Source organism: Pseudochaenichthys georgianus, chromosome 4 (assembly GCF_902827115.2).
Source record: "Pseudochaenichthys georgianus chromosome 4, fPseGeo1.2, whole genome shotgun sequence".
Taxonomy (NCBI): Eukaryota; Metazoa; Chordata; class Actinopteri; order Perciformes; family Channichthyidae; genus Pseudochaenichthys; species Pseudochaenichthys georgianus.
In genome coordinates, this window is record NC_047506.1 from 11,579,829 (window position 1) to 11,592,223 (window position 12,395).

General features: G+C 43.9%; 1 protein-coding gene across 4 annotated transcripts in view; it reads left to right on the top strand.

The window, feature by feature from the left end:
* lnx1 (ligand of numb-protein X 1) overlaps positions 1 to 12,395 on the top strand; it is a 35,141-nt gene that overhangs the window by 14,392 nt on the left and 8,354 nt on the right. For 2 of the 4 annotated variants that reach the window (XM_034081845.2, XM_034081847.2), the window contains 2 exons: positions 8,547 to 8,800; positions 10,562 to 10,717. In XM_034081845.2, the coding sequence (XP_033937736.1) occupies positions 8,547 to 8,800; positions 10,562 to 10,717 (410 nt within the window). The remainder of the gene's footprint in view (positions 1 to 8,546; positions 8,801 to 10,561; positions 10,718 to 12,395) is intronic. The other 2 variants (XM_034081846.2, XM_034081848.2) reach the window with 1 other exon arrangement.

The following is a 12,395-nucleotide window of genomic DNA, read 5'->3' on the forward strand; positions in this document are numbered from 1 at the left end:
ACCCAAATGTGTTTAGTTTACAGTCATTTATTAAAACAGAGGAAATCGAAAAATCCTCATATTTTGGAAGCTTTGCAATATTTTCAACCTCTTGAGAAATGTGATCATTTGAGGAAACGTCAACGAGACACCAGACAAAATAATATTTACACACTTTTCGATACGCTATTTTTGGCACCTCTTCTTCTGAGCTGTGTTTCCCGCTCTGTGTTGGCCCTCAGACTCTCTTTATGTGGGAGTTAATGTTGACGATGTTCAGCAGCTCCACGTGAAGCCAGGGCTCTCTGATCCCTGAGCTGGGCTTCTGCTCCTCTTTCCAGTCTGACGGAAATGTCCCATTATGCTGCATGAACACATGTAACAATGGAGCGCCTTGCAAATCCCCTCATTTCATTGTGTGCTCCCTCCACTGAGAGGGGCTTTAACTCCTGCAGACACCAAGAGCCCATACTGGACAGCAGTTGATGCCAAAGTAGAGAGAATGGGAAAGAAGGGATGATAGACAAATGTGCTAAATGGTCTGGAAAAATAGAGGTATAGCAGAGATGAAATCCTTACATTTGATTATATACATGACAGACTGGGATCAGGATGCAATAAGGATGGAAATGAAGTATATGACAAGAGAGGAGATGGGAGATGATAGAAGACAGGAGGGTGTAAGGTCACTTCCTGTGTGTGTCTTCCATCTGGCGATACCTACAGCTTATAGTATGTGGGTCGTTTTAATCGGGGGATGATTGTAGATACATCTTCAGATTTCTATCTTTGCCCAGTGAGTGAGGAATATTGACAGTCAGAGAGGAAGAGGATGTCAGAGTGTGTTTCTGTGCTTGTGACAGTGAGGTATTTTGCTGATTATGACATGACAGGGAGAGAGACCAGGAGCAGACAAACGTGGACGTGGTGTTTTTCTGCCTGGCTAGAGAGCACTTAGCACACCATTTGTCTTTATCCATACTGTTGACAGGAGCAGCCTCAAGCTCCCTCCGAGTTACCGCCATCTCCGCCTGCCTCCGTTTCTCTCGCTCCCTTTCTCCCTCCCTCCCGTCCTTTCTTTTCTGATTTCTTTCACTTTAATGTGATTACTACAGTGAGTTGATATTGCGTGGGAAATGTGAGAGTGGCTGCAATCTGTCTTACTCACACATAAGTGAGCGTCGGCTTGTGTACACATTGTATGGACATACGCAGGGTGTAGATGGCAATAGCAATGCAGAGGGAGAGTAGGTGTTTCTCTGTGATGAAATGCTTAATATGGTTACTGCCGTTTTACCCAGTCAGCATTGGCCAATATAAAAATAGCAGCACTGTCATATACAGGAGAGCACCTACATTGTGGTCATTTTACTCCTAACACTATGCACACACAATAAGACTTTCCTTTTTCCCTCCCGCAGCCCGCATGGCTCCCCCTGATGATCACAGTGCGGTGCTGTGTGGAGCATTACTGATTAATCTATGTTCATTTTCTGTGCCGGTGCTAAGAGGACTTAAACACTATGATTAGCTTAGCTTCCGTTCTTTCAGCCCTCATCTCGGAGGTGTTTGATCACCAAGAGCTGTGCGCACTCCCAGTGCTCTAGACGTCTTCGGCATGGAAGAATTCTAACAGGATTAGCAGAGGAACTCGCTGAATCTGAACAATAAGAGTAATTTATTTATGCTGGGTCCACCTCGAGTCAAAGGCAGTGCACCATTGCCATGACCTCTTGGGCCTCGTGGCAGTTTTTAAGTGTAAGGCAGGCTTCACTAATTAGACTTTTGTTTGGATTAAATATTAATCCCTGTTCTGGGGTGAGGCAGCTCTCACTGTCTTATTGTATCTAGCAGGCCAGAAACACAAGGGAGGCCAGTGGAGAGTGGTTGAGAGATAAGAAATCAAAGCTACTTCCTACTCTCCTGAACAACTTGCGCATCTCTCTAAAAGGAGATAACAATAAATCAGCCTCATTATATCTTTGCATGGGATTTACAATATGAAGCACATTCTGGGAATCCATCATGGGATCATTTAAATGCATGGGTAGTCAAAGTATACAAACTACACAATGGAAAGAAAACATAGGACAAGGACACAAGTAAAGGAATCGCTGAAGATGTTCGCAAACAAACAGACGCGTGCATAAATCTAAAGTATGCATGAAAATACACACCAAAACACACATTTGACTATGTATAATTGAAGAACGCCGACCGCATGTGCAAACACACAGTCACAAAAGAAGCGATTAATTATGTATGTATTCATTTATTCATGAACAGAAGTGAGTAGCAGGTCAAAGTGTTTACTTTCGCAGAGCCTTCCTCTCATATGTGTCTCTGCTCAAGCAGAAATGCAGCACACCAGTGGGACAGCCAGGTATTAGTGTCATCATGCAGAAGGGGTTTAAAATGGGATTGAGTTGGGTATTTTATAAGAAAAACATTTGACCAAACTTTAATATACCAGATTTGTTTCCGCAATGCAGTGCTCGTTTTTATCTGTGCTGATTCATAGACTTCAAGTGCCCTACCTCTCCAGCCATATCACGGAGTGTATGTAATGTCTGTTAACCTTTGCCTCTTGCTGGTTTACAGTCTGGCTGGTGTTTGGGGTCTATGAGGCATGACGTGTTAAACATGGAGTATTTTCTACAGTCTCTTGTCTGCAGCAGGCTTATCCGTAGGAGGGGATCTATACGGGTGGCCTGCAGAGTAGGGATCCAGCAGAGTGTGAGGAGAGGAGTGTAGAATTAATCTCTCACGTGAACAGTGCCCTGCTGAGTGCCAGGGCTTTGGGTTTGGTTGACCAGAGCTGGCTGAGTTTGCATGGCATGAAAAGGTACGGAAAACAGGACACTGCCAAGGGCTAGTGTGGCATGGATTGAAAAATATAAGGTGCCAATAGCAATGTGGGACAGCATCCTAGTGGGAATTCTTTATGATTATATTCTGAAGTGTGGAGGGGATTACAGTTAGAGTTGCACCTCACTGAGAGAAATGTAGTATTTCAGATCTAAATAATTTGTGGCCCTTGAGCTGAGGTCCAGCTCAGCCAGAGAGCAGAGAATAAATCAGCTGTGCTCTTCTAGTCTGTTGTCATGGTTGAAACCAGATACTGACACAACAAATGCTGCATAAATGTCCTACCAGACCAATCATGAGGTCAGGATTCCGGTGATGATCGTACATATTGATTGGCTGAAAAAACCACGACTCAGAGTTTGGGCTGTAACTAACAGGCTGACTGGACTGACACAGCGCTTGGCTGGGAAGCCTCTGCACTCGTAAACACACACAGAAGCATCAAGCATGCCAAACCTGCCGAGCCACTGCTCACCACACAGGAGCTCAAGGGAAAGTTCCAACACAAAGGCAGGAGTTATGCTCTGTGTTGCCAGTTGAACGCATTCACTTTTGGTTTCTGTATGCATTCGTCTTCAAAGGCTGTAAGAAGTCACACCCAGCCAAAAATGTGGTCCCTCAGCAGAGACTCCCCCCCCCCTCCCCTCACCTCCTCCTCACGCAGCAGCTGGGATTACCTCTTGCAGCAGGCGGATCCAATCAACACACCAGCGCACCCTCTGATTAACACTCCTCTAGTTCATCATTAACTGGATTACTCTGTCTTTATGTCGCTCTCTCTCCTCTCTCACCACTCTACGTATCTATATATCATACCGTCTATTCCCCACCTATCACACTTTGTTCAAGTGCTTAGCATATGGCCCAAGTGTGTGATAAAGAAGTCATTGAAATATTAATCTAATGAAGAGAAAATATGTAAATTATTATTTCCATTAAATTAATGACCACCATCCCTCTCCACACACACACACACACACACACACACACACACACACACACACACACACACACACACACACACACACACACACACACACACACACACACACACACACACACACACACACACACACACACACACACACACACACACACACACACACACACACACACACACACACTCTTTACTGCGTAGAAACCTTCAGGCTCACAAGGCACCGGGGATGCTCTTCTCACTGTTTCTTACATGTCACTCGGTGTTGCTGATGTATTTTCAAAAGCATTAGAAGGTTGGTGTCAAAACTCATTAGTAACAACTCCCTGCTGCTGCTTTGAGATTAATAAGGATGCCAAGAGAAGGAAGAGCTCACATAACCAGAGTTAGCTAAGCTGTGGGTCAGCTGCTGCACCCCAACAGACTCACTGTAGGATGACTTTGTAAATAAACAATGCTTTGGATTGAATCCATTTGCATGATTACACCGCCGCAGCATGGGAAAATATGCCCACACCGCCAGTTCCTGTTTCCGACTGTCTGACCTGGAATTGTCACCTCAGCGGGGGTAATTTGCACTGTACGCGGAGTGTGGCCCAACATGATTGTCCGTGGCAGTCAGGGGCAGAGAGAGTATTTGGGTTAGGAAGGATAATCCACTCGCCCCTAAAGAGGATTGGAGAATCTCACAGGCTTGGATGAGTTGTGAGCTGGTGTTTATTTCACATCACAACAACAGGGCTGTTTGTGTCACAGCCAGGGCGCTTCGGCACGACCACCGCATCACAGAAAGCATCATGGGTAATTGCTACTGCGCTGGAGAGATTCAGGAGTAAAGTAGTTGTAGGTAGAGGAGGCGAAGGGCGGAGCGGGTGGGATGTTTTGGCGTCCTCACTCCTTATCTTGCCACAGATCCTGGGGTTTAGAGAGATGATGTGATAACTGAGGCTTTGCTGACCGAGACACGGATACTGCAGTGCTAATGAGCATCCTCTAAGCTCAGTGATTGTCTCCCAGAAAAGGCTGCTGTATAAGAAAGGGAAAGCGTGGCACAAGCACTCAAATTCTCCTTATATACAAATGGATGTTTGTTTTTGACAGAAAAACAAGAAGAAAAGAGGGTATGTTATGTGGACTTTTTTTGCAAGTATACCACCCTCGGTGCTCTGCACGTCTCCAGACCTAATTGGCTCGCTTACCTTGCCTCTAAAACTCCAGGACCACCCCGGTGAAGCAGACAAGGGGTTTCTCTCACGCTACCCTGCCTTTAAACTTAGAGTGCACACACTTTGGCCTTCACATTATATCTCAAGACATTAAAACTCTAAGCAGCTGAGATATGGCAACGCTGTTAAGGCATCTATTCTCCCCTGGAGAAAGGACATTTTAATTAACAGAAGACTAAGCCTTTTAATAAACCAGAGGCAGACTAAACAATGGCTGCCGTCTCAAAGACTGTTGTGATGGCCTCTGAGTTGTTGTGACGTCAACAAAATGTCTTTTAGTTGTTCCCTGTGAAAGCACAAGATATATTAGATTTGTTGACAATGTGTGTCTGAGCTTTACAATCACACTTTTAGAATAAGCCCCTTAAGTTTTTACTAAGTCAAATGTAGTGTGAAGTGTCCATTCATTAATTATTGGCCATCTTGCTACGATTTGGGTGGTCTATAAGATTTATGAAATGAATGAACCTGTTTTCTGATGTGTTCGTCCATCTTAACTGACTGGCTGTGGTTTTCCATTTTCCACTCCCCATGCTGAAATAGAGGAATGTTGTCTAGCTCTCAGAATTCATATAGTCAGCCTTGACCAGAAGTCCTATACTGTGTGGAAACGAAAAGGAATCAAATGTTCAGTCAAGCATCGATAGTCAGTGCTGCTCCATAAGGCTTCGGTAGGAAGTGACATCTATATATAGAGAGGATATTACATTATTTATTTGGTTTAAGTAATTGTTATTATGTAAGTTAGAGTGTGATGATATATTCACAGGGCTTTACTTTGACACTATGGTGCTGAATGCTAACAGGCTCACAATGAAAATGCTAATAGGAATTTTAAATGACTATGTTCATCATTTTAGATAAGCATGTAACTAAGGTCATATTTGCTAACTAAAATGTATACAACGTTAAAATGTGGCAACTCTTTTGAAGGTCATGAAACTGCTTTGGACAAATTGAAAGGTGTACTCTGGCATTACATGAATGAGCTAAGAATCACCAAAGTCATACTCATTTTTTCAAGAGAACTTCACATTTAGTATTTTTGAATCCACAAGGCTTTAATACTTTTGTACATTTGTCTATGTAAACCTAGGCACGCAGGTATTCTTTAGGAGCCACTTAACGGTATGTAAGACGCAGCAGTGTTTTCAAGCTTTAAAGGTGGGGTATGTAATTTATTTCAGAAACACTTTTTGTTATATTCCATGGAATGCTCTTAACATCCCGATAGCAATGCATATATTAAATGCTTTCACAATAGATACATGAAAAAATGTCATCTGTGGAAGCCGTAGCGCTGTAAAAAGCACGACCAATCATCTGAGCCGGCCCGGCTAAAATAACTGGATGGCCTACCTGCCTGTCAGCCTTCCATCTGTGCACAAACTTATCTCGTGACCTCATTGGTCATGTGCGCGTTCGTGTGTGTTGGAGGAGGGGCTCTGTAAGGAAGTCTGAAGGAAGTGGCAGATTTGTTCCGGTTGTGTATTTTCAAATTCTAGCGCACTCGAGCTGGTTTCTCCAAAATTACATACCCCACCTTTAATTCCTCTAATTGATAGTGAGTGACATGAGGAAAGCTTCTCCCCCTGAAGGCTGCAGCGCGGCCCCTCCTCTGCTGGAGATTGAAATATTGCTCTATTCAACCACTTCGCTCACTTAAGTGGTATGTTTCTGCACAGACGTGCTCAATCAATTTACTAACTGAGTGAACCAAAACAACTCAGGATGGCACTGCCCACACATAGGTGCACAGTTACACACAGTCCAGTGTATCAATGCGTTATGTCTCAGAGCTCAAAAGGAGATCAATAGGTACTTCAGCTTTGTGTTAGGCTGTATCTAACCGTGAGTCTGACCCGTGGCTACAAGTGAGATATAGAACCCACTTCAGGATGAAATGATTTCCCCTGTGAGATATGGTGAGGGTGAATGACCCACTGACAGCTCTGTTATTGAGACAAAATGCTGCTTTTAGCGACGTTGTGCACCACGGAGCCAATGGCCTCCCTACTCAAATCATGAATGTAGCAAACGAACAGATGCAGTGTGGGAGGCAGGACCCCTTGATGGAGCCAAAATAGCTACACCCAAGAGACACAATTACCTGGATTTAACCTTGCTGCTCGTTCTCTGGCTAATTTACATAAACTGGAGGAAGGAAAATAGCTCTGGACTCGGCTATTAGTGCAATTATCCTTCTCTTTTCCAATGTAAATCAATGGGGGAAAGTGTTTTTTCACCCAATGGCATCACGTAACGAGCACAGGAGTTGTAATTGCACGGTTTGGCCACTAAATAAATTGTCTTCAATGCCCAACATTTTTCCTCAGGGCTTGGCTGCGATGCTTCACCAGCATGTAATATTGTTTAGTAAAAGACTGCAGTGATGGCCACCATTTTCCGTTGATTTGACTGAAGCCCTGCTTTTTGGCTGGATATCGTCGATGTAAGGTCCAGTGGTGGCCCGCCCTTCTTACAGCACAGGAGAATGGATGACGCTCCTGTTATTTTTCTGAGCTACTGTTGCGTGGTGCCTGGGTTTGGTCCAGCTCATTAAAACCCAGTTAATGTTTGTGCTGATGGCTCCGCAGAGACAGCCAGAGACACAAGCCAGTGTTATTCCTGCCTCTGATGAAGCGTCAGCTCAAAGCCTTTATGGCTTACAGATGGAGGAAAATGTTCCAACAGTACAATAACCTACTCTGTAGGGATATCTTTAATTCACAAACAACTATTCCCAATTTTATATTGTCAATGTGAAAAGCCTTTTATGGTGTCTAGCAAAATATGTGCACATGGGTGTGTATCTGTGTGTATGAGAGAGAGAAAGGCTGTACATGTGTTGTGGTTGTGCTGTTGTTGACAGGGAGGAGACGAGCCTAGGAATCAGATTTTTGAGAGAAACTGCATTCAGACGATATCCGTTTCAAATTCAAATGTTGTGTCAGTTACCCAGCCTCCTTCCTGTCTGCCGGGTGTTTTCTTACATTTGTATTCAATCATCCGTCAGTGATACTCACACTCACTGCAAGAGAGAACATCTTTCCTGAATGTGGTTACAGATACTGTCACAAAAAAGGTTTTTTTCTTCTTCATTTTTAGAGTAAATATGACATTCTCAGAGAGGTGCTGCATACATTGTAAAGTAAGAGCACCAGAGGATATAGTCAACATGTGTACAGGTTGTATGACGTGTTAAGAGGTGCTGATAAGCAGTCCTTGTGTGCGGCAGTCACAAAGCAGCAGATAGAGGTCAGCGTGCAGAACGCCTCAGGCTGGAGGCGATACTGAAATCTGCTCACATTTATCTTGAGAATGTGACCTTTTCATCAGACGCCAACATGAATTTGTTGACTTTCACTCAACGGTTAGAATGTGTTGCTGTTTATTGCTGCATGTTCGACAAGTAGTTCATCACATAATGTTGTCGGATCATCAGTTTAATTATTTCATTAACATATCCAGTATTCATTTCTCCATGCTGACTCTATAATCTGAGTTTGAGGCTGACTTTTGACCCCTGTGTGCAGGTGTAAAGGGGCCTCTCACTATGGGCTCTCAGCAGACCGGAAGCGGCGCTCCCAGGAGGGCGAGTGCACCGACAGCACATCGGAACTCACCATCGCCACGCTGCCAAATGACGGCCCCACCTCCGCCGCCGTGGCCCTCCTCTCAGACGAGCCTGGTCTGGTCAACCCCGCCTTCGACCCCAGCATGGAGGACAATAGTCAGTCAGGCAGCACAACCAGCCTGGCCGCCCGCAGCAGCAGCAAGAAGAGTGAGTGTGAGTGGGCGGACGGACGGACGTTTGCATGTGATCATGTTCAGTCCTGCATGACGTTAGCATGTAGTTTCCTGAGAAAGAGAGTTGGAAGGAGTATGTGTTTATCAGAGTGACAGGTTGAAAATCAATAGACAGTACAGTGCTGTATAGTCCCAGTTCCACAGTCCCACCAGCTAGGTTCAAACATACTTTACACCTGCAGACTTGAAATGTATAAACCAGGCTCTTGGTCAACCTCAAATACAGTCTTTGTTCTTTCTAATGGTCTCTGATAGAAATCCTATTAGACAATTAGCTCTACTGCCTTGTTTTTTTTTTAACCAATCCATAAAATCTCTCTTTTTGGAAAACAGTATAGAAACAGAGAGAGCGAGAGAGAAAGTCACTGAGAGGGCAGGTACATTATGCAGTCAAGGAGAGATGGAAGGAGAGGTAGGTTAAATATAGCCTCATGCAAGTGTGTGTTAATGCCTCATGACGTGAACAGCCCTCTCCCTCCATTTCTCCCACCTGTGAAACCAGTCATGAGTGTGCCTCTTTGCCTATCCATCCCTCTCCCCACCCCCCCACCCCCCCCTAACGTGAGCTTACAGGCAGTGTAGACACCCAATGACGCTGCACCAGCACTTTAGGCCTGGACGGCTGAGCACCAACGACCACCATAAGCGCCACTACTGCTGAACAAGCTGACAGCTCCAGAAGCGGCTGGCGCTTTTAAAGAATAATGTGGCAGTCAGGAGCTCTTGCATCTCTCAGAGCCCGCAGAGGGAGAGAGAGAGTGAGAGTATATACTCAGCACAGATTGGCTTTATTAATTAAAGATGGTTAAAATAAGCTTCTTCATCCACTAAGCAAGAGATATTGAAGTTGTACAACAAACAAAACTTTCTACTTGAGGCAAACATCTATTTTTACTGCAGTGACACGGTGGGTATCAAAATGCAGAGTGCTCGGTAAATAAAAGCACAAGTTGGTCTGGAAATGAACCTAAACCTGTCTCAGGTTTTGCGTTAAAGGTGCACTGTAATTTCCTAAAAGAAAGTTTTGTTTGAGTCCATTGTTTCTCACCAAATCACACTGTCAAGGCTCATTGTTGTTGAATATTTAAAATCCTGTTTACATGTATGTAAACTAAGATGGATGTGCCGATCCAATACACTGGTTCCATCACTCTCATAGTATTCTTTTTTTCGGCATTGACATTTTTATATCTTCAGTAAACGACCTGCTCAGCAGCAGACAGACACAGAGCATAATGAACATAATGAACATAATGAAACATTTAGTATATGAAGAGCCAGATATTTCCCTATAACATTATTCTATAGCTCTGCTTGGGCTACTAGAAACCCGTAAGGGTACATTTGATAAAAGGCAATATCATTGGCTAATCACATACTTCAGGAACAATGCATAGTCCTAAAGTTAATCTCATTATCATAATGATGAAGGGGAAAAGGATTGCTGAACACTTACTTCAATTGCAAAATCTTGTTTCACATTAATATACGTAAACAACTGTGCATTGTCTATTAAGCCACGACACACATGGTTGTATTATTCAAGCTGGACCGCTCGATTGTACAACTTCATCTTCTTACCAGTTCCAACAGTATAGCAAAACAGCAACACAGATTTCAGTCACTAAACAAGGAGGAGGTATTGGATTGGCTGTGAGGAGGCAGATTCAGACATGTCTGGGCATGTTGAGTGTGATGTAATACTTAAAGTGCCTCTCTTTCTCCCCTGTATTCTTTGCAGTCAGAAATTTTGACCGTTCTTCAGTGAGGAGCCGTTCCTTCAGGAGGTTGAACCGGGCGTTCAGTGTCCTGCGGAGGACAAAGAGCGGCAACGCAGTGAGCAATGAGACGTCTGAGGAGAGAGACAACGCCAGGAACTCCAACGCTCCACAGGAAGGTATGGATCAAAGCCTGCATTTCTTCTGTCTTCTTTTTCATGTACGGTATATGTTTGTGCTTGTATTGTGCATTTTGTGTTGTTTCCCCAGAGAAGGCTCAAGGGGCCTGCGTGTTTCCCTATGTGTGCATCTGTGATGTTTCCTCTGCTGTACGAGGAGGGTGACACCGCTGGGAGCCCACAGTGTAACAGTAGCATATGTTTCTTTAATAATTCAGCTGCAGATTGCATAAGTCCGCTGGTGCATCACTAGAGATGGATCAGGAGGGAGAGTGGTAGCCTGAGGCTCTTTAGACAGGGATCTTATATGGGAGGTCACTGAAAACGAGGATGGTGACCTTCTTTCTCCACCTCCAATCCTTCCCCTCCTATCGTCTTCTTCTTCTCCCTACAACACAACCAGGGACAACAGTTTTTTTTGCACCATCTTGATGGAGTAGTCCCCTGAGAGCGCCTTGTTCTTGAGATGGTAGCTCCATAAGAAGTGATGTAGTCAATGTGCTTTAGAGATATTTAATGGAATATCCACAGCCTGACGCTCATGATATTTAAGTGGAGGAAATATAGTCAACCATAATGTTAAAGTAGAACTGCAGCATGACAGGAAGAAGAGAAGGAATGTGGTGTTGCGTAAGAATGACGGATGATGAACGATCAGGGACTAGATTATTCTCTGAGGCCATCACTGAGGAGGCTGGGAGAATATATTAAATATTCATTGCCTGCCGCTGGAGGGACAAAGATAGACGGAGAGGATAGAAGGTTGAAGTGGAGATAGATTCATACAAATGGAGAGAAGAGCAGATGCAGAGGAAGACAATGGAGATAAGGAAATAGATAAAGGCATCGAGATGTCCCTAAGCATGGAGGAGTGGATGAATAAAGAAATGACGGGATGGAGAAAGACAGTGTTTGAAAGTGTGTGTGACAGAGAAGGAAGGGTTACATAATAGCTGCAGGTCTCTGTGTTAATGTAGTTTCTACCCTAGAACCAATCTGCTGCGATAAAGACAAAATATTGACTTTGGAATGGAGAAAGTGCAGCCGGGCTACAGAGATAGAAGCGCAGAGGGACACAGCCCACTGAGGAATAACGAGAGTCATTCTTCATAACCAAATCAAAATAAACAAGATGAGAAATACATCTTCTGTGGCATTTATTGGCCAAGGCTGTTGGCCAAAATCGTCACAAAAAATCCTCACCCACGTGGTTCAGTTTAGGATGCGTCATTCTGCTGTCAAGTGGAATTCACCACTGGGCATCAGGGGAGGAGAGCATGCACAGCTGAATGAGATAAAACTAGCAGACAATTATTAACACCTGGCAGTTATTGATATGGTAGAATCTTGTCTATGTAGAGTCTTGAGGTAAACAAAAGTGGGGATAAAATACTACATGTAATATTTTATAAGTACCTCGTGCAGATTCACTGAAAAACTAGAAGATATCTGTCTTTTTCGATTAACATTTTGACTGTGCACTGGTTTGGTTTGAGTATGTGCAGAGTTTTGCCTTTTAGAACTGTATTCACATCCCCGCCCAAGTAAAAAGCCTGTGGAAATTTCAAATTCAGGGTTTTCCCAAGCATACTCGCTACAGATGTATGTGACTAATGATACAAGCATCGAGCAGAATAATCAGCCAAGTAAATCTTCCCTCTTGGCTTATACAAGTTTG